The 22,053-nt window shown below is 44.9% G+C and overlaps 1 protein-coding gene across 1 annotated transcript in view; it reads left to right on the top strand.

Annotated features, from left to right (window-relative positions):
• COL4A5 (collagen type IV alpha 5 chain) overlaps positions 1-22,053 on the top strand; it is a 263,094-nt gene that overhangs the window by 133,884 nt on the left and 107,157 nt on the right. Inside the window, exons 14-21 of the mRNA XM_069747143.1 lie at positions 6,594-6,647; positions 7,767-7,823; positions 8,010-8,054; positions 8,142-8,195; positions 10,731-10,772; positions 14,350-14,476; positions 19,946-20,110; positions 21,419-21,502. Coding sequence (XP_069603244.1) covers positions 6,594-6,647; positions 7,767-7,823; positions 8,010-8,054; positions 8,142-8,195; positions 10,731-10,772; positions 14,350-14,476; positions 19,946-20,110; positions 21,419-21,502 — 628 coding nt within the window. The remainder of the gene's footprint in view (positions 1-6,593; positions 6,648-7,766; positions 7,824-8,009; positions 8,055-8,141; positions 8,196-10,730; positions 10,773-14,349; positions 14,477-19,945; positions 20,111-21,418; positions 21,503-22,053) is intronic.

Below are 22,053 nucleotides of genomic sequence, written 5' to 3'. Positions count from 1 at the left end.
ATGATCCATATATTATTTAGGATGCTAGGTTTTTTCAAGCTACAGCATGCTATGTTTGTGTTTTGTTTTTTTTTGTGGTCGTATTTCTTATGAAAATGCAGGTGCATGATGCTAAATATGTGCCAAAATTCTCAATAACAGTATGCACCCTGGTAATGGCGTTCATTTCTCCATCGCCACATTGGGGGACACAGGACCGTGGGTGTATGCTGCTGCCACTAGGAGGCTGACACTAAGTAAATACAAAAAAGGTTAGCTCCTCCTCTGCAGTATACACCGCCCACTGGCTCCGGATAATACCAGGTCTTGCTTAGTGTCTGTAGGAGGCACACTGCGTCTGATTTTTTTCCAGACGTTTTATTTTTTAATTTTATTTTTATCTTTGCGCAAGAGGACGCAGGGGGCGACAGACTCTTTTAAGGGGGCCGATCTCCCCTGAAACACCAACAGGCGAGCACGGCGAGTTTACTCCCTATATCCTTTCCTGCGACGTGGGATGTTTGGCTGTGAACTAGCCCTGTGAATTCCTAGGGGAGCAAACCCTTAGGATACACAGAGGCACTTTCACTGAGCACAGTCCGGCCACCCTCCCTCTGCACCACCACTGTGGAACAGCGATGCTGCATGGAGCTCCTCAGTCCCTCTCCACCCCCTCATCAAGAGGGTGGTGGATTGTGGTTGACTGCAACTTCCCTCGTACCTCACCTGAAGAGGACCACAAGCGGTGAGTCTCATAGGGTGGGGGGGGGAGCTCCCAAGCGCACCGTGGGCTCGGCCGCATTTCGCGGCCAGGCACCGCTAATTAAGTTCCCGGCTTCGGCCTCAGACCTCATTCCGCCCACTGCGTGCATCACGCGCGAGGCCCCGCCCACCACTTCAGCGCTTCTCGCACAGTGCAGGAAGCGCCTCTCAACTTTCGGCGGCCATCTTAGACGGAAGATAGAGCTCCCGGTGTCTCTCACCAGCCACAGAACGCCACCATGTCAAGGAGTGCGTCCCTCTCCGGTCTCAGTGCGGCATCCTGACACAGGACCTGGGTAGGTGCGCTGCACACTGAGACAGGTCCTCCTACTTCTGCACACAGTGCTCCGCTCACTAGCGGCACAGGTGCCCCACAGCCCTGCACGGAGGTAAACTGACAACATGTCTCTGCATAAACCCAAAAAGTCTGCAAAAACACATACAGTGTTCTTCACTTCTTGCACCTCCTGTCAGGCTGCGCTACCAAGCGGGCATACTGCTCCGTTCTGTAATGCTTGTGACCCTAAATGTGCTCAGGAGCCCCCCGCCGCAAACGAGCCCGCGGTGACCAGTCCCCCTGAGTGGGTTTTGTCACTTTCGCAATCTATGGACCAGGAGCAGGACCACTAATCCGCCTATTCAGGATGTTTCCCCTATGCCTGCGGAATCTTCAGTCTGCAGGGGCTGCTCTCACTCTAAGCACAAGCGGCCATTTAGGAAGCGCGTCTTTAGCTCGTCCCCCAGGCCCTCTGGTGCCTCGGCATCCGTTAGCTCCGCTTCCCGCTCTCGCTCCCCAGGCACCTCTTCCAACCAGGACTCTGATCCTGAGTCGAATGGGCCTCTAGATCTAGAGTCGCCAGGTTATCAGAGCACTATAGATAGTCTCATTGGGGCCGTCAACCAGTCCCTTCAGGTTGATGAGGAAGCGGCGACCTCCAGTACTGATAATTCGGTGTCTTTCAAAAGGACCTAACGTACTCGCAGGGTGTTTGCAAATCACCCAGAGTTCCAGGACATAGTCCAGCGACATAGGGAGCGTCCAGACAAACGCTTTCAGGGCCAGAAATCTCTGGAGTCCAAATACCCCTTTTCTCCTGATCTCCGCAAACAATGGACAGAATCCCCTCCTGTGGATCCTCCTGTCTCACGTTTGTCATCTAAAACTGTCCTTTCCGTGCCGGACAGATCTTCGATCAAAGATCCCACAGATCGCCTAGTTGACAGTCTCGCCCGCTCAGCTTTCGAGGCTTCAGGCTCGGCACTCTTTCCCTCCTTCGCTGCTACCTGGGTAGCCAAAGCCGTGACTTCTTGGGCAGACTCCCTGAACAAGGCCTTACGAAGCAGTGATCTTCCTTCTGACTTAGCGGAGCTAGCAAATCAAATTTCCCTGTCGGGCGATTACTTAGTAAACACTTCCCTGGACACAGCGAACTGCTCTGCACTTACGGCTTCAAACGCTGTGGCGATTAGGAGAGCACTATGCCTGAGGAATTGACGAGCGGACTCCATCTCTAAAAAGTCCCTCACGTCTCTGCCATATATCTGTGGCTGTCTATTTGGCGAAAAGCTGGACAAACTGATTTCAGACACTACTGGGGGAAAAAAGTACTTCCCTTCCCCAGCAGAGGTTCAGACAACCGTTCCGACGACAGCCGCAGGCTCGTTTTCGGCCCTTTCGTGGATCTTACCCATAGCATTCCTCAGCCAATTCCCCTGGCTCAGGGCACCGCGCCGGCAGAGACAAAAGCCCTCAGGCTCCATACAGGCCCAACCATTCCTGGAGGGGCCGCTCCACACAGTCTAGGTCCAGGGGATCCAGACCTCAACCGTCTTCCTCTAAATCAGAGGTGTCAAACTGCAAACCTCAAAGGCTGCAAACAGGTCATGTTTTCAGGATTTCCTTGTACTGCACAGGTGATAATTTAATCACCTACACACATAATGATTACAGCACCTTGTGCAAAGCTAAGGAAATCTTGAAAACACGCATGGTTTGCGGCCCTCGAGGAATGCAGTTTGACACCCCTGCTCTAAATGACTCACAATCTCTTCCGGATGACACCAGCAAAGTAGGCGGACGCCTTCTCTTGTTTCGTCATGTCTGGCTCGCAGTCATTCATGACGAGTGGGTCAGGGATCTGGTGTCCTCCGGTTACAAAATTGATTTTTCCTTCCCCCCTCCAACCCGCTTTTTCGCTTCCTGCCCTCCCAAAGTGGTAATGCGCGCTTGGGCTTTTTCCAAGGCCATTCAGTCGCTCCGACAAGACGGAGTGATTGTCCCTGTCCCAGGGGACGAAAGATTCCGCGGTTTTTATTCAAATCTGTTTATGATCCCCAAAAAGGATGAAACGGTAAGGCCCATCCTGGACCTAAAGCTCTTGAACAGATTTGTCAAAGTCCTTCATTTCAGGATGGAATCTCTCCTTTCCATCACTGCCTCGATAGAACAAGGCGAATTCTTAGCATCCATCGACATCCGGGATGCGTACCTACACATCCCAATCTTCCCACCTCATCAAAGGTTCCTTCGCTTCGCCGTCGAAGAAAAACATTTTCAGTTCACGGCCTTGCCCTTCAGCTTCACCACTGCCCACAGAGTTTTCACAAAGGTCATGGCGGCTGTCATGGCCATTCTGCATTCTCGGGGTCTAGTCGTGCTTCCCTACCTAGACGACTTACTGGTCAAAGGCCCATCTTTCCGAGCCTGCGAGGAGTGCATCCGCATTTCCTTGGATACTCTTTCTCGGTTGGGCTGGTTGATCAACCTAAAAAAGTCATCTCCTGTTCCGGCTCAACGGATCTCCTTCCTGGGCATGACCCTGGACACCTCCCAAGGGTTGGTGCTTCTTCCTCGGGACAAGGTCCTAGCTCTTCAACAGGGTGTCTGGAAGCTTCTTCAGCCGTCCCCTTGTTCCATCCGTTTCGGCATGAGGATTCTCGGTAAGATGGTGGCCGCAATCGAGGCAATTCCATTTGCGCAACTGCACCTTCGTCCCCTACAGCATGCTCTATTGGACACATGGGACGGGAGTCCCTTTTCCCTCGACCGACTGTGTCCTCTCTCTCCTCGGGTCAAGCAGTCACTCCAATGGTGGATGCTCCGATCCTCTCTCCTCCAAGGGAGGTCCTTCCTCCCAGTCCATTGGCTGGTAGTCACTACCGACGCCAGCCTCCTAGGCTGGGGTGCGGTTTTTCGCCATCACACTGTGCAGGGAACTTGGACTCATCACGAGTCTCGTCTTCCCATGACTATCCTGGAGATACGTGCGATTCGGCTATCCCTAAAGCGGTTCCATCATCTCCTAGCACCCCGCCCCATCCGTATCCAGTCGGAAAATGCCACGGCTGTGGCTTATATAAACCATCTAGGGGAACCCGCAGCAGAGCTGCAATGCGCGAGGTAGAGCACATCCTTCGCTGGGCCGAAAACAACCTCTCGGTCATATCGGCCGTTCACATTCCAGGAGTGGAGAATTGGGCCGCGGATTTCCTCAGCCGGCAAGGTCTTGCCTCAGGAGAGCGGTCTCTCCATCAGGACATATTCCAACAGATTTGCCTTCGTTAGGGTACTCCGGACGTAGACTTGATGGCTTCCGGGTTCAAAGCCAAGGTATCTCAGTTTGTAGCTCGGTTCCGGGACCCCAGAGCAATCGGGGCGAACGCGCTAGTCCTTCCTTGGAGTCAGTTCCGCCTCCCTTACCTGTTTACCCCCTGCCCCTGCTTCCCAGAGTAATCAGGAAGATCAGGGCAGAGGGTGTCCCGGTGATTCTCATCGCCCCGGATTGGCCTCGCAGGGTATGGTATGCAGAGCTGATCCAGCTCCTCGCAGACGTTCCTTGGCGCCTACCAGATCGTCCATATCTACTTTCTCAGTGCCCTATTTACCACCAGAACTCAGGGGCCCTGTGTTTGATGGCATGGCTGTTGAATCCTGGGTTCTGACTCAAGCGGGTTTCTCCCATGAGGTAGTTTCCACCTTGATCAATGCCTGAAAGCCGGTGTCATCGCGCATCTACCATCGGATCTGGAGGATCTTCTTCGATTGGTGCAGAAACAGAGGTCGCCCTCTGATGGTTTTCAACATCCCTACCATCCTGGATTTCCTCCATTCCGGTCTGGACTTGGGGCTTTCGCCGAGTTCCCTTAAAGGGCAGGTCTCGGCCTTGTCAGTCCTTTTTCAATGAAAATCGCTTCCAAGCCTCAGGTCAGAACGTTTTTTCAGGGAGTCTCTCACGTGGTGCCTCCCTACAGAGCGCCTTTAGAGGCTTGGGACCTTAATCTGGTCCTAGGTGTCCTGCAGGAATCTCCCTTTGAGCCGTTGCAGGACATCCCTCTATCTTTTCTTTCATGGAAGGTAACCTTCCTCGTCGCTATTACCTCGATCAGACGAGTCTCGGAGTTGGCTGCTCTTTCCTGTCGGACACCGTTCCGTACGTTCCACCGAGACAAGGTGGTCCTCAGACCGTCCCCTACTTTCCTCCCGAAGGTGGTGTCTTCCTTCCACCTCAATGAAGATATCTTACTTCCGTCTCTATGCCCTACTCCAACGCACCGCGTGGAGAGGGCTGTTCACTCCTTGGATCTTGTCAGAGCTCTCAGGAAGTCTTTCCGTCTTTCGTCAGACGGATGCTCTGTTCGAGCTCCCGGCGGGACATCGGAAGGGACTGGCCGCTTCTAAGTCGACAATCGCCAGATGGATTCGGTCAATCATTCAAGAGGCTTACCGCGTCAGAGGCAAGCCTGTCCCTGCAGGCCTCAGGGCACACTCCACTCGGTCGGTGGGTGCTTCCTGGGCCATTCTGAATCAAGTGTCTGCAGAGCAGGTTTGCAAAGCTGCAACCTGGTCTAGCCTGTACACCTTTTCAAAGCATTACAATGTCCATACTCAGGCATCCTCAGATGCAAGTCTGGGTAGGCGTATTCTGCAGGCAGCGGTTGCGCACCTGTAGACAGCAGGTGCCATAAGTTTACACTGGTGGGTTGTTATTCCCCACCCAGGGACTGCTTTTGGATGTCCCACGGTCCTGTGTCTCCCAATGTGGTGATGGAGAAATAGGGATTTTTTGTGTACTCACTGTAAAATCCTTTTCTCCGAGCCACTCATTGGGGGACACAGCACCCACCCTTGTTTTTGGCTTGTTGCCAATGATGAGTGTTTTTAGTCTTTGACATGTTGTTACTATGGTTAAATCTTGTTAATCTCCTACTGCTTGGCTACGAACTGGTATTATCTGGAGCCAGTGGGCGGTGTATATTGCAGAGGAGGAGCAAACCTTTTTTGTATTTACTTAGTGTCAGCCTCCTAGTGGCAGCAGCATACACCCACGGTCCAGTGTCCCCCAATGAGTGGCTCGGAGAAAAGGATTTTACGGTGAGTACACAAAAATCCCTATGTAGGGAGATTGTGCTGTCTGAGTCAGAGCTTCTCCAGTGATCTGGATTGAAGTTTCTTACTTGTTGGCGCCTACCATAATTACTATCTCACAATCTTTTAAGCTATGTGCACACGTTCAGGATTTCTTGCAGAAAATTCCTGAGAAAAACCTGAAATTTTCTGCAAGAAATCTGCATGCGTTTTTTGCGCGTTTTTGCCGCGCTTTTGCCGCGTTTTTGATGCGTTTTTTTCTGGACATTTCCCAATGCATTTTATAGTGGGAAATCCGCAAAAAAATGCAAAATTAATGAACATGCTGCGTTTTTTTACCGCGATGCGTTTTTTTTTTGCGGTTTTATACCGTTTTTATATTGATCTTCCTGTAAACTGTCTCATTGCTTTCTGACAAGGAACAGTCCCATGAATAATATATATGGTAGGTCGTATTTTTATGTCATTTTCTGTCCATTTTCTCTAGGGCTCAAAAGGTCAACAAGGATCTTCTGGACCCCCTGGTCCTCCAGGTCCTCCTGTAAGTAACTTGGAGTGTCCGACTTGGAAACACAAATAACTTGTATAGGAACTTATAATATATATTTCAAATAGTCAAAACATTTTTATGCTGCAAAAAGATACCATATGGGAATGTTCACAATGAGTTTATGTGAAGGGTTTTTGGAGCAGAAACTGAGTGGAATCTCTCCAAGTTCTCCTCAAAAACTGAAAACGCCTCAAAAAATTGTGCTCGATTCATTGTTTGTGGTTTCTATTAATTCTCTTTTTTTCTTGTGGTGACTTTTGGTGGAAAATTTATCCAAACTTTTGCAACTTTTAAGCGCCAAAAATCGCACTTTTGGTACCACACAAGAAATCTTACACCAGTCCCTCCCGTAAGGAGCACCATAGCTCGTCATAAATTTTAAAGCTGTGGTGTTGCGCCCAATCCCCCGCCACATCATGCCAAAGCTTCACCTAGATTTGCCAATTAAGGTGGAGATGGGAGAAACTGGCGTACTACCACCACAAGTTGAAATTGTTTTTGCGCAACTTCGAGTTGCAACCAAATTTTGTTACTTTCTAATTCAATTTATACCAGAATTCTTGCAAAGTTGCTTTTAGGTATCGGGCCTCAGGGTGCACATATTCCTGAGGTTATAAGGGTATGTACCCACGATGCAGAGTTGCTGCGGGATTGACAATGCGTACTTATGCAGCGTCAAACCCTCCGCGGCCAGCTGTGACAGTATAGTGGATGGGACTTCAAAAAATCCCATGTCCATTATGCATCCACAGACACCCGCGAAGACTGACATGCGGCGCGTCTTTCCAGACCACAGCATGTCTATTTATCTTGCAGAGACGCGAGTCTCCACAAAATAAATGTCACCTGTACAACGTATTGGATTCAGTGAATCTGCAGGGTTCAGTGAATACCTGTGTTCATAGACAGCAGCGCTTTCGATGCAGCGAACATGCGCTGTGTCCACAGCTCTGCTACTTCTGTATCGTGGGTACGCGGTCTTAGAGGCTTTATTTATGGTAATGTTTTCTATGTACATACTGTAGATCATCAATGTACAATAATATTAAAATAATAGTACATTTATTTTTATTCATGTAATTTAGATTAATAATAAAAATATTGTTTTAGGGTTCTTCTGGAGGTATGAAGGGACAAAAAGGAGAGCCAGGAGAATCAGGAAAAATAGTAAGTATTTCCACCCATAATTGAACAAGGAAAACTCCTTTACTTATGCCCAATTAGGCTATAGAGACATAAAGAGAAGGGCTCAATGTTATTAGCTGTTTTATACATGTTGTGGTCCTGTTAGGGACTATTTGTGTACCAGACTGTTTTTTCTGAAATTATTTTCACTCTCTAATTGCGTAATAGGGCAAGCCGGGGAAAGAAGGAAGGAATGGATTCCCTGGTATTGAGGTTAGAATCACTTATATCCAAGTACGGTAAGTATTTTCTATGTAAAAAAGCTAAAACAAATGTACAATTTGTTTTTTATTATTTCAGGGTGCTCCTGGTGAACGAGGTTTTCCAGGAAATACTGGCAGAGATGGCGAGAAAGTAAGTATATGTTCGAACTTCATTTTGAATATGCTTTTTTTCATTTTTGGCAGGCACTTTAATTGCTTACAGATAGGTGAGGGCCCTGTATGCGCACACAGAGTGGGGTATGGACTCAATAGAAAGTATAAGCCTCATAGTTGTGCGCCCTGTCTCCTGATCGGTTCAGGGAGCTATTGAGGGATCGGTGGAGTGTAAAGATTTGGGGCCACTCCCCAACTATTTGTAGGTAATTAAAGTATCTGCTGAATATGAAGAAAAACACATTAAAAGTATGTAGTTATTATTTAAAGTTGTAATAGGCTGAAGTTTGTCAATTTTGTAGAGTTTTTTTTAAATTGTGAACTGACACAATTCATCATTACATATTATCATTGAAGTGTATAAAAAACTTTTTCTCACCTAAATTGCATTATTTCATACTAGTAGCAAATCTTTAAAGGGAACCTGTCACTCCCAAAATCGAAGATGAGGTAAGCCCACCGGCATCAGGGGCTTATCTAGAGCATTCTGTAATGCTATAGATAAGCCCCGATGTATCCTGAAAGACGAGAAAAAGAGGTTATATTATACTCACCCAGGGGTGGTCCCGCTGCGATGGTCGCCGCGGTCCGGTGCGGAGCCTCCCATCTTCTTACGTTGACGTCCTCTTCTTCATGCTGCGGCTCCGGCGCAGGTGTACTTTGTCTGCAACAGGGCAGAGCAAAGTACTGCAGTGCACAGGCGCCAGGAAAGGTCAGAGAGGCCCAGCGCCTGCGCACTGCAGTACTTTGCTCTGCCCTCAACAGGGCAGACAAAGTATGCCTGCGCCGGAGCCGCAGCGTGAAAACAAGAAGAGGACGTCATCCTATGTAGATGGGAGGCCCTGGACCAGACCGCGACGCCCATCGGACCGGACAGCAGCGGGGACCGCCCTTGGGTGAGTATAATCTAACCTCTTTTTCTCATATTTCAGGATACATCGGGGGCTTATCTACAGCATTACAGAATGCTGTAGATAAGCCCCTGATGCCGGTGGGCTTACCTCATCTTCGATTTTGGGGGTGGCAGGTTCCCTTTAATTGTTTTGCTTTATTCACTATTGTCTGGTGTCACATATCAGCCTACGCAAATAAATGACACTGAGGTTCAATACCAGGCTCTGCCTTTCGAGAAGAGTGGCACTGTCCTGAAAAAAAGCAGGCTTTTTTTATAATTTTTGTCTACCCATTTAAAGCAGATATGAAACATAAATTTATGTTCTTTTTAAGAGCAGTATAATCAGCTACCCTATTAGCTCAAGTGGCATAAAAAATAGCAGAATTAAAAGGAATCTGTCACTAGGATAAATCCCTCCTAAGCCATCTATATGGGCATGTAGGGCATAGAAAGCTGAATAAAATGATACCTTGATATCTGTGATCCATTTTCTTATTCCAGAGAAATCCACATTTTTCTAATATGTAAATGAGCTGTTAAGATCTATGAATCGGACATAGATCTCTCTGAGAATCTGCCTCCAGATATTATTATAAATTAATGATAGCATTACCAGAGTGAGACATGTAATGACTGTCCTGAACTACATTTCTCACATTGGTAATGCCCTCTTTTATTTACAATAATCTCTGGAGGCAGATTCTCTGGGAGATCTATGTCTGGCCCATAGATCTTAACAGCCAATTTACATAGAAGAAAAACGTGGATTTCTCTGGAATAAAACATCGGATCACAGATATAAAGGTATCATTTTATTCAGCTTCTTATGCCCTACATGCCCATATAGACGGCGGTCCTACTGTCAGATTCCCTTTAAGAAGGGAAAGCTCCTCTTCCTGCCTTTCTCAGCAGTGACTGGCGATCTGCCTTGAATCTGCTGCTATTTCTCAGCCTGTCAGATACTGCTGACATAGGAAAGGGGAGTACTCAACTTATACAGTGAAATGTCAAGGTATGCTGACAGATCCGCTTTGAATATTGTGTGCCCGATTCACGACACAGTTTGCTCCACAATCTGGGGCAAGACTGTTTGAAATTTCACAAAATGTTTGTGCTACTAATTTTTACACATATTTTTTCTTTACTTTGGTATTTGTCAACTTTTCTAAAAGTGGGCTGAGGATAGCGAGAGGACCCACGATCAAGCACTGCCTGTTATATTTATCATAACTTCATAGAATGTTAGAATTGGAAGGAATCTCCAAGGTCATCATGTTCAACTTCCTGCTCAATGGAGCATTCACTAAATCATCTCAGATAAATGTTGTGCCTCAAAAGATATTGAAATTATTGGAGAAATGCATTCAAGTCTGTGACTGGAGTACATTTCTGATGCTGGCGTAAGGTAGCTGAGATATTCTCCAGATTCAGCAATTTGGCACATATCTCAGCTGCCGAACACCAGCATTAGAAACCTACACCAGTGGCCTCAATGAAAACTGGCATGAAAAACACAGGTCTCGATAAGTCAACTCCTTTATTTCACCTGGTGTTAAATTCTGACACTTGAAAAGTTTTAATTTTTTTTTTTTATAATTCAGTGAGTTTTATTTTCAGGGTCTAAAAGGTGAACGTGGATTTCCCGGACCTCCTGGGCAGGTATGATCATTTTATGCATTTTTTGTTTATGTCATGGAATAATAAAGCCCGTATCCATATTTGGAAATCACTATGCCCTTATTGTAATTTAGATGTATCCAGCAAATAAAATATCACGTCAGTTCTCTGTTTAGACCATCAGCAAGTAACAGATTATTATTAATATTTATATATACATAGCACCATTGATTCCATGGTGCTGTACATGAGAAGAGGTTACATAAAAATTACAGATATCGCTTACAGTAAGTAAACTAACAATGACAGACTAATACACAAGGGAGAGGACCCTGCCCTTGCGGGCTTAAATTGTACAGGATGGTATGGAAGGAGACAGTAGGTTGGGGGGTTGCAGTAGCTATTGTGTTGGTGAGGCGGTGGCTCCGGTAGTGGTGAGGAGACAGCGGAGTCATTACAGGCTGTAAGGCTGGTTTCACATTTGCGTATCTGTGTACAGCGTTTGATCCGCATAGATCCGCATGCGTCTTGCGTACCTATCTTTAACATGGTGTACACAGGAACATGCGTTTGCGTTGTTTTGCAGTGTGCGGTGGGGTCTGGTGAACGCAACATGTTGCATTTTTTGAGGCGTCAATTATGCGCAGTCATCCGCATGCGGATGATTGCTGATGGTGTGCATCAAAACAACACATTACTGTCTATCGGAACGCATTGGTACACAAGGACATGCGTTCGATGCGCTTGCGTATTTCGGACTACGCATGTCCAGGAACTGTTTTGAGACACGCCCATTGACACAGGCCCTCCTGGAAATATCAAACGCATGCGCATAATCAACGCAAACGTAGGCAAAAACGCATACAAACACATGCACACGCAGCTTTTTTTTGCCGTCATGCGTAAGCTGATGCAGATAAAAAAAATGCTGTGTAAACTTGCGGTTGCATGCATTTTGGCATGCGTTTGCGCATGCAGATGTTATACAGAAACGCTAATGTGAACCTAGCCTAAGCTTTCTTGAAGAGGTGGGTTTTCATGTTCCGTCTGAAGGATCCGAATGTGGTTGATAGTCGGACATGTTGGGGCCCCAGAATTCCAGAAGATGGGGGATATTCGGGAGAAGTCTTGGAGGCGATTAAGTGAGGAGCGAATAAGTGTGGAGGAGAGAAGGAGGTCTTGGGAGGACTGGAGATTACGTGAGGGTAGATATCGTGAGATTAGTTCAGAGATATATGGAGGAGACAGGTTATGGATGGCTTTGTAGGTCAGTATTAGTAATTTGAACTGGATATGCTGCGGGAATGGGAGCCAATGAAGAGCTATTCAGAGGGGAGTAGCGAGGAGAGAGATGAAGTCAGGCAGCAGAGTTAAGGATGGACTGCAGGGGTGTTAGAGTGTTAGCAGGGAGGCCACAGAAAAGGATGTTGCAGTAGTCAAGGCAGGAGATGATGAGTGCATGCACAAGCATTTTAGTAGATTGAGGGTTGAGGAAAGGACAGATTCTGGAAATATTTTTGAGCTGGAGGCGACAGGAGTTGGAAAGAGATTGCATGTTCGGTTTGAAGGACAGGGCAGAGACAAGGATTACTCTGAGGCAGCGGACTTCTGGTACGGGGGAAAGCGTGATGTCATTTATTGTGATAGATAGATCAGGTAAGGAAGATCTGTGAGATGGAAGAAAGATGATGAGTTCAGATTTGTCCACATTGAATTTGAGGAAATGAAAGGAGAAGAAGGAGGATATGGCTGATAGACACTCCGGGATTCTGGACAGCAGAGAGGTGACGTCTGGGCCAGAGAAGTAGATCTGAGTGTCATCAGCATGAAGGTGGTACTGGAATCCATGGGACTTTATGAGTTCTCCCAGGCCAAGTGTATAGATTGAGAAGAGTAGGAGTCCTAGAACACAGCCTTGGGGACTCCAACAGAGAGAGGGCTGGATGAGGCGGTAGTGTGGGAGTGGGAGACGTTGAATGTGCGGTTAGAAAGGTATGAGGAGATCCAGGATAGGGCGAGGTCTTTGATGCCAAAGGAAGAGAGGACCTGTAGTAGGAGGCAGTGGTCAACTGTGTCAAAAGCAGAGGACAGTTCTAGAAGGAAGAGTATAGAGTATTGTCCGTTCGCTTTGGCTGTAAGTAGGTCGTTAGTAATTTTGGTCAGGGCAATCTCAGTGGAATGATGGGGGCGGAAACCAAATTGTAGATTGTCAAAGAGCAAGTTAGATGAGAGGTGGGAGGAAAGTTCAGCATGGACGTACTGCTCCAGGAGTTTGCAAACGAATGAGAGCAGCGATATTGGGCTATAGCTGGACATAGCGGTTGGGTCGAGGGTTGTTTTTTTAAGGATACTCGTGATTGTGGCATATTTGAAAGCAGAAGGTTAATTAAATGGCCCATTCAGACTAGTCCATGTGCTATTCATGTGCGCCACTGGCAACACATGGAAAACACACAGACCCATTATAGCCAGTGGACATGTACGATTTTCCATATGGATCGATGGTCTGCATGGAAAAAGAATCCCAGCATGCACTATTTGTTAAGTTTTCCAGGATTGTGAATGCAATGTAAAGGCAGCTTCAGCACTTGTTCACAGTGCGGATGTGCACACGGAGCTGCACATAGAGAAAGTCCCATCTTGCAATTTGTGTACATGGCTGGCCCATTTTTCACTATAGCCATTTGAACCTTACTAAACCTAGCTGTAGTCCCCAGATGGAGCATACAGTGAGCTGTTACAATTTCCATTCCCTCAATACAACTTCTATTCTTGTTCGTCAGAGCATACTGACTGACATAAACGTAGTTCAGCTGAGCTTCAATGTGAACCGTACAACAAACGTTTCATAAATCAGTACTTCAAGAGATTGTAAGATGCTTTGTAATACATCATATCAGCTAAATCTGCTTTTTCGCCCTTTATGAGCCACATCTCCCCCTGACCCCTGCCACCCAAAATCTCCATGTCTCTGAAGGTACACCTCAACTGTCACAAAATAGACTGCCAGCACAATGAGGTGTCAGGTTACTCATCCTTCATGGAGATGTAAATAGGGAAAAGGAGAGAGGAGCATTGTGAGAAAACATATGGTGTGAGACACAGAAAGATCATTCTGAGCTTTACAAGAAGTATTTTATTTCTCTCTAGAACTGGATTCACCTCTGCACTGATCAGTACTACTGTATACTTTCCTCCATTTTGCTTCTGCGTCTCCCTGTATGCTAACTAAGGAATGAAGAGTAGGAATACATCTCTGTATATTATGTGTATGGGAGATATCATAACAGCTCGTCTCCACCCACCAGCTCAGAGTGGATTGTAAAGTAGAAATAGTGTTTTTTTCTCATGAACACACAGTATGGCTTATTCTGCAGTTTCTTGAAAGTACAATAAACCTTTCAAGCACTTAACTCTTTCGCTGATGTAAGATACTATAGTTTGCATAGTAATATGTGTTTATTATGGGACTTTGACAAGACAATTTCCTCATGCATAGATTAAAATGGCTCTAATTTAGAGCTTCACTTTTGTATCACTAATAAATGAAAAATTCTTAATTATTCTTGTTTTGGACTAAGCAGCTCCAATGAAAACTTTGCATAATTTTTTTCCATAGATAATTTCTGGGTCAGACCAGACAATTGGACCAAAAGGAAACACTGGACCTCCAGGATTAATTGGAAGTAAAGGAGAGCGTGGCTATCCAGGTTTACAAGGTCCACCTGGATTTCCAGGACCACCAGGTGAGGTTATGACAAATTAATGTATAATTTACCATACAGTTTGTATTAAAAATCAAGTGGAAAAGTAGGTGGATTTAAAAATGGTGCCATATGTAGAATGAAAACTTATATGTAAAAATTAGCAAGCGCTTTTCTGAAAAGATGCAAAGTAAGTACGTCACCTGTGAGAGCAGCTATTACTGATCCATTGGGAACTAGAAGTTGTGACTGTCATGAGCCATTCTGGAAGTAATACCTACATGGCATAGTAGTATTGCAGATTCCTTGTAGGGTTTTCATTCATTTCATAGAAAGCAAAGTTAGGCAGAAAACCACTATTAAAATTTAAAATTTGGTAAGAGAAATAGCTCTTGCATTAATATATTTTTTCAGACTATAAGATGCATCTTAAAATAACTTGCACCCAGGTTTACAAAAAAGGTAGAAAAAAAAATAAAATAATAATAATCTTTATATAGCGCCAACATATTCCGCAGCGCTTTACAGCTTAACCGTTTCAAACACAACAGTCATAAGTAACAACGATAGCAATACAATAATTAAAGCAAAATAAGACAACCCTGCTCGTGAGAGCTTACAATCTACAATGAGGTGGGGGAGATACAAAGTACAGGTGTGTATTTACAATGGTGTATTTACAATGATGGTCCAACCATCTTCAGGGGGTAGGGGATAGACACACACACAAACATAAAATGACTTTGATTAGTGAACGTAATAGGCCGCTCTGAACAAATGTGTTTTGAGGGAGCGCCTAAAACTATGCAAATTGTGGATGGTCCTAATATATTGGGGTAGAGCATTCCAGAGGATTGGCGCAGCACGGGAGAAGTCTGGTAGTCGGGAGTGGGAGGTACAGATTAGTGCAGAGGTTAGTCGAAAGTCATTTGCAGAGCGCAGCGGTCGGTTAGGCCGATAGTCCGAAATGAGGGAGGAGATGTAAGGGGGTGCCGCACTGTGGAGAGCTTTGTGGGTGAGAGCAAGTACTTTTAATTATATCCTGTAATGAATGGGCAGCCAGTGTAACGTCTGGCAAAGAGCGGATGCGTCCAAGTAACGATTAGCTAGATGGACAACCCTGGCTGCTGCATTAAAGATGAACTGGAGAGGGGAAAGATGAGTAAGGGGGAGGCCAATTAGTATAGCAATGCAGTAGTCCAGGCGGGAGTGGATCAGGGCGACAGTGAGGGTTTTTGTTGTTTCCATGGTGAGAAAAGGGCGGATTCTAGAGATGTTCTTTAGGTGTAAGCGGCACGAGCGGGCAAGAGATTGTATATGGGATGTGAAGGAGAGATTGGAGTCAAACATAACACCCAGACAGCGTGCCTGCTGCCGGGGTGTTATTATGGTGCCACCCATGGAGAGGGAAATGTCAGATTTAGGGAGGTTAGTAGATGGCGAAAGCAGAAGAAGTTCAGTTTTGGAGAGGTTGAGTTTCAGATAGAGAGCAGACATGATGTTGGAGACGGCAGACAGACAATCAGTGGCATTCTGTAGTACAGCAGGGGTAAGGTCAGGGGATGACGTGTATAGTTGTGTGTCATCGGCATAAAGATAGTATAGAAAGGTAGGAGACAAAAAAAGCGCAGTCATCTGTGGAAACTTCCTGAAGAAGAAGCCATGAGCTTCGAAAAGTGTTGAATAAACCATCCGAACATCTTATAACTATATCTGGATCCATTATTTGTTGCAGCAGCGCGGATTTTATCCACATTCATCTATTATATCCACATAAAGATGGTACTGAAAGCCAAATTTGCTGATGGTCTGTCTAATTGGGGCTGTGTAGAGGGAGAAGAGAAAGGGGCCAAGGACCGAGCCCTGAGGTACCCCGACAGTGAGAGGAAGAAGAGATGAAGTGAAGTCAGAGAACAGAACACTGAAGGAGCGGTCAGAAAGATAGGAGGAGAACCAGGAGAGAGCAGTGTCCTTAATGCCTAATGATTGGAGCCTTGAAAGTAGGAGAGGGTGGTCAACAGTGTCGAAAGCTGCAGAAAGATCGCGAAGAATGAGGAGAGAGTGGTCACCGTTACATTTTGCTGTCAGAAGGTCATTGGTCACCTTGATGAGTGCCGTTTCTGTCGAATGTAGGGGGCGGAAACCGGACTGTGAAGGGTATAGGAGGGAGTGATTGGAGAGGTAACAGGTAAGGCGGGAGTATATCAGGCGCTCCAAGAGTTTAGAGATGAAGAGGAGATTGGAGACTGGTCTGTAGTTGTTTGTGCAGGATGGGTCGAGGGGGGGGTTTCTTTAGTAATGGAGTAATGATAGAGTGTTTGAAGGAGGAGGGGAAAATGCCAGAGGAGAGGGAGAGATTACAGATTGTAGTTAGGTGAGTTGTGACGACTGGATAGAGAGACTGGAGGAGATGTGAGGGAATGGGGTCGGTAGTGCATGTAGTCGGACGAGAAGAAGAGAGGAGCTTGGAGACTTCTTCTTCTGTGATGGGATCGAATGTGGAGACTGAGCCAGAGGAGATGCAGGGAGGGATGGGAGTCGCTGCGCTTGGTGTTGTGAATTCTGTGGCAGAGTTCCCTCCTGTGGTCACAAGTGGTACTTCGGCTGGTTCTCTCTGTGAGCTTCCGTTGGTGGAGGAGAGTGGTACTGCGGCTTCTGAGTTTCCTTCCTCAGGTGATGTGGTGAAGTCGTTAGGTGCTGCTCTATTTAACTCCACCTGGTGCTTTGATCCTGGCCTCCAGTCAATGTTCTAGTATTGGACTTGCTTCCTCCTGGATCGTTCCTGTGGCCTGCTGCTCTGCATAGCTAAGTTGCTCTTGTGTTATTTTTGTTTGCTATTTTTTCTGTCCAGCTTGCGTATTTGTTTTTTCTTGCTTGCTGGGAGCTCTGGGACGCAGAGGGTGTACCTCCGTGCCGTTAGTCGGTACGGAGGGTCTTTTTGCCCCCTTTGCGTTGTTGTTTGTAGGGTTTTGTGTTGACCGCAAAGTTACCTTTCCTATCCTCGCTCTGTTCAGAAAGTCCGGCCTCACTTTGCTAAATCTATTTCATCTCTACGTTTGTCTTTTCATCTTAACTCACAGTCATTATATGTGGGGGGCTGCCTTTTCCTTTGGGGTATTTCTCTGAGGCAAGGTAGGCTTATTTTCTATCTTCAGGCTAGCTAGTTTCTCAGGCTGTGCCGAGTTGCATAGGGAGCGTTAGGCGCAATCCACGGCTGCCTCTAGTGTGTGTTGGAGAGGATTAGGGATTGCGGTCGGCAGAGTTCCCACGTCTCAGAGCTCGTTCTGTGTTTTTGGGTTATTGTCAGGTCACTGTATGTGCTCTGACTTCTATGTCCATTGTGGTGCTGAATTACCTGATCATAACAGCTTGGTGTCTGGGAGCGGATTTCCTGATGGATGTTATCTATTTTCTCTATAAAGTGGGAGGCCAGGTCATCGGCACAAATGTCTGTAATAGGGGCTTGTGCTTTTGGCCTGAGGAGGGATTGAAAGGTGTCAAAAAGTTTCTTTGGGTTGTTGGATAGTGAGGAGATCAGGGTGGTGAAGTAGGTCTGTTTGGCAAGGTGAAGGGCAGAGTTATAGGCCCTTAACATAAATTTGAAATGTATGAAGTCTTTTGGTGTGCGAGTTTTCCTCCATAAGCGTTCAGCACTCCTAGAGCATCGCTGGAGAAATAGGGTTTGCGATGTGAGCCAGGGCTGTTTTACTCTGTGCTTGGAAGTTCTGAGGGTGAGGGGCAGTACTTGGTCCAGGATGCTTCTAAGAGTGTCATTGTAATGATGTACAGCCAGATCAGGACAGGAAAAAGAGGAGATTGGGGACAATGATGAGTGTAGGGAGTCTGAAAGTGTGTGAGGGTTGATAGCATGTAGATTTCTGAATGTGTGGTAGGAAGGAATGTGCTGGGGTGGGCGAGGAATTGTGAGTTTGAATGAGAGAATGTTGTGGTCAGAAGCGGTGAGTTATCTAGGTAGGAGATTGAACAGAGCCGGACGAAGACCAGGTCCAGGGTGTTACCGTCTTTGTGTGTTCCTGTGGTTCTTTTCTTTCTGAGCCGTGCCCTGAGCCCAAACAGTAGTTTTCCACCACATATGTGGAATCTGCGTTCTCAGGAGAAATTGCACAACAAATTATATGGCCCATTTTCCACTGTTAGCTTTGTGAAAATGAAAAAATGTGAGCTAAAGCAAAATTTTTATGGAAAAAATTACAATTTTCATTTTTTCCTTCAACGTTGCCTTACTTCCTATGAAGCACCTAAAGAGTTAATAATTGTCTTGTATGTGGTTATGAGCACTTTGAGGAGTGCAGTTTTTAAAATGGTGTCACCTTGGAGTATTTACTGTCTCACATATGCCCCCTCAAAGTGACTTCAGAATTGGTTTGCATATTTTTTTTGAAAGCTGAAAAAATTGCTGATTAACTTTTAACCCTTCTAATTTCCTAAAAAATAGAATATCACTGGGATATGTTGAAACAAGGAAGAGGACTTGGACTGTAGTGTCACACATTGGGATTAGCAATCCTAAAAGTCACTATCGACCTTTTAATGAGCCTTGTCACATGACTTAACCTAGAAGCCAAACCAGAATCTCAATTTGCCAACACTGTGTTTTGGGGTATTGCTCCTCATCAGTGCAAAAGTATGAGACCTGAATTGGCTGTATGAAAGGCTACTTAATTGGATCTAAGGGATAACATTCTATTTGTGGAGAGTGTTTGGTGTTACCACCTTTTGTCTTCAAAACTTATCAATTTTTTTTAGGTGCACTTACTTGCAGTTTTTGAAGGAACTCGGAAGGAATGTTGTTCCAAGCATATAGGCTTGTGCAAATCCTTCTGTCTCTTTTGCGCTGTACTCCATACGTATATTGGTATTAGAATCAATTGAAATTTTGCATTTGATAACTTCTGAGCAGTTATCTTATTATTATCTCTATAGAACAGAAATCATCCTAATGTTAGGATATTAGGCTCAGTGTCCAAAAGGAAAACTACAAGAAATACATTTTTCATATAGATAGAGATATATAAAATTAAAAATGATGATCCAAAATTCTCTGAAATATGTTTAACATAAATTTAATTTAAACAAGACATATTTGTGATAATCTTTGAATCAATGTAGTTTTCAGATTTTTTTACCACTTTGTAATTATTTTAGAGAAACATATATAATAAAATACAATACTTACAGTTGCAAGAAAGGTAAGTGAACGCTTTAGAATTGGCCTATAATCACTAATTAAATTAGGTCCATTCCTCTTCTTTGTCATGTGATCAGCAATGTGACTAACCGGATCACTTATCATATATGTTGTGAACTGGATGTCACGTTCTCAGTGTCAAGAATCACATTGAGGCTCTCAAAGTGTTGCATTAAAAAATTGTTCTCCTAAAAGGATGAGTAAATATTATTTAATTATTTAGATTTAAATTTGGACAAACCCTTTAAAATTTGTCAGTACTATTGAATATCAAAATATATTGTTTCTTTTGTTCTATTTAGGTACCTCTGCCACTGGTCCCCCAGGAGACCCTGGCTTTCCAGGAGAAAGAGGACAAAAAGGAGATCAAGGCCCTCCAGGAATATCAATACCAGGCACTCCTGGTGCAGATGGCCGTGTTGGACCTCCAGGACCACCTGGACCTCCTGGGTCTTCAATAGGTGGTGGTAAGTATTTTGATGGCTTCTTATAGAGAGTGTATAATTTATTAGCTTTTTACTGATTACATACAGATACTGATAGAAAAATAATGTATCATCTGCTTTTCTTACAATATTTGTCACAAATCATTTTAGAAGAGTGATGCTAATTTTAGTAAATTTGGCCCCTTGACTTTTGCTGAAGAGTGTTCTAGGCATGCTGAGTCTCCTGTGCAGAGGTTATGGGGCAGGGAGGGGAATGAGGTGAGCTGTGAACAACACCTATTGTCAGTATCGAATCTAAGTTATCGGACTACAGCTTTATAATTCTGCCTGTGATGACAATCACAGGCAGAAAAAACTTTACCCAGGATGTTTTTTTTTCTCCCCATATAGGGATAAGAACTTACGGGTTAGTAGTTGCTGACGACTTACCTGTTCTGCTCCTCGACAATCTCAGATAGCGGTTCTCTTGCTTCCTTTAACCTGTCGATAGAGAAGCTTTTCTTCCAGTCTGCTTTACTGTCGTCATGTTGATTGACAGCATGCTCGACCTAATGCACCAGTGATCTGACTGTCAATCAGCATGATATCGGCAGTTACGTCCCATCAATCGAGCAGAATGAAAGAGAAGAAGCTGCTTTATCTATGTGACATCAAACAAACAGGAGCATCGCCGGCTGGAGAGGTTCATGAAAGCACTGAGTAGGAGAGGACACGCAGATAGTTAGCAACTACTTGCCAGCAAGGTCTTAGCCCCATAGGGAGGAAAAACAACCAAATTTCAGGATAACCCCTTTAACAAAATCTTTGATTTCTTCAGTTGGACAATTCTCGTTGACCCCTTCAGTTTAATAACTAGTGTTCCTACAACTTTTTACTGTTCAGATGGTTTATTGTTACCGTAATTCAATGTAAACAGAAATACTGGATGAACAGGGCTTATTTTGATCTTGTTAATTGCAGAGTAAACTTCTAAACAATTTGTAAAAACAAACAACTTTATAATTTATCTCTATTTAAAATACCTATATGGATGGATATTTTAATTCTATCAACTACTGCCTTTGGCTGATATCCTAGGCAGTGAGCTCAGCGCTTGCAAGCTCTTTGCTTTTGATATTGCGAGTGCTGCTCTAAAGCCGATTCATTTTCAGGACTCGGCCAACTTCAGTGTCCCTGTGCTCCTCTGATGCTGCAGAGGGAAAGCTGCCTATGTATCATGCAAGAGCACACAGATAGAGCCAGTGTCTCAACCATGCTGCTGGAAGCCAATAATAACCTGTTATTTGTAGTGAATGCAATAAAAATGTTTTTATTTTTTTTTATTCTTAGTTGGAGAATTATGTATGCCAGGACCACCAGGCCTTCCAGGCCTCCAAGGTGATCCAGGTCTTTCTGGAGAAAGAGGACAAAAAGGTAATTTTTAGTGTTCAGGTTTGTAACTTGTCTTGTTTAATCGAACCGGTCAGCAGGATTTTGTTAAGTAAGCTACAGGCATTGTGAGGTTGGCAGTGTTAAACTGATTAAGATGATACCTGGAGTGAAGAAATCTGTCTTGTGGTTCTTTTGTAATCAGTGTTAGAATTTTTCAGATAATGATACACAAGAACCACAATCAGATTAACAATGCCAACCAGACAATGCCTGTGGGTTGCATAGCAAAATCCTGCTGACAGGTTCGCTTTAAGCAAAAGCTTGTCTACCAAAAATTTCAATATAAATTAGTTCTTATGCAATAATATAGCATCTTTTCTGAAGTTATTACTATGTAAGCCTTTTCCAAAAGGCTTATCAATATTATTCTATTGTAGGATTGATAAGAAGCATTAGATATGATACATAACAGTGTGACAACGATATAACATCACTGTGATATTGATGTCTGCATAATCATTTTTGGTCTTCATCTTCACTTTACATGTATTTGTGTCTATGCATTAATAAATTATAATATATTATATGTCTGC

The sequence above is a fragment of the Ranitomeya imitator genome, chromosome 2, assembly GCF_032444005.1.
Source record: "Ranitomeya imitator isolate aRanImi1 chromosome 2, aRanImi1.pri, whole genome shotgun sequence".
NCBI lineage: Eukaryota > Metazoa > Chordata > Amphibia > Anura > Dendrobatidae > Ranitomeya > Ranitomeya imitator.
This window is presented reverse-complemented; position numbering and strand designations above follow the sequence as displayed.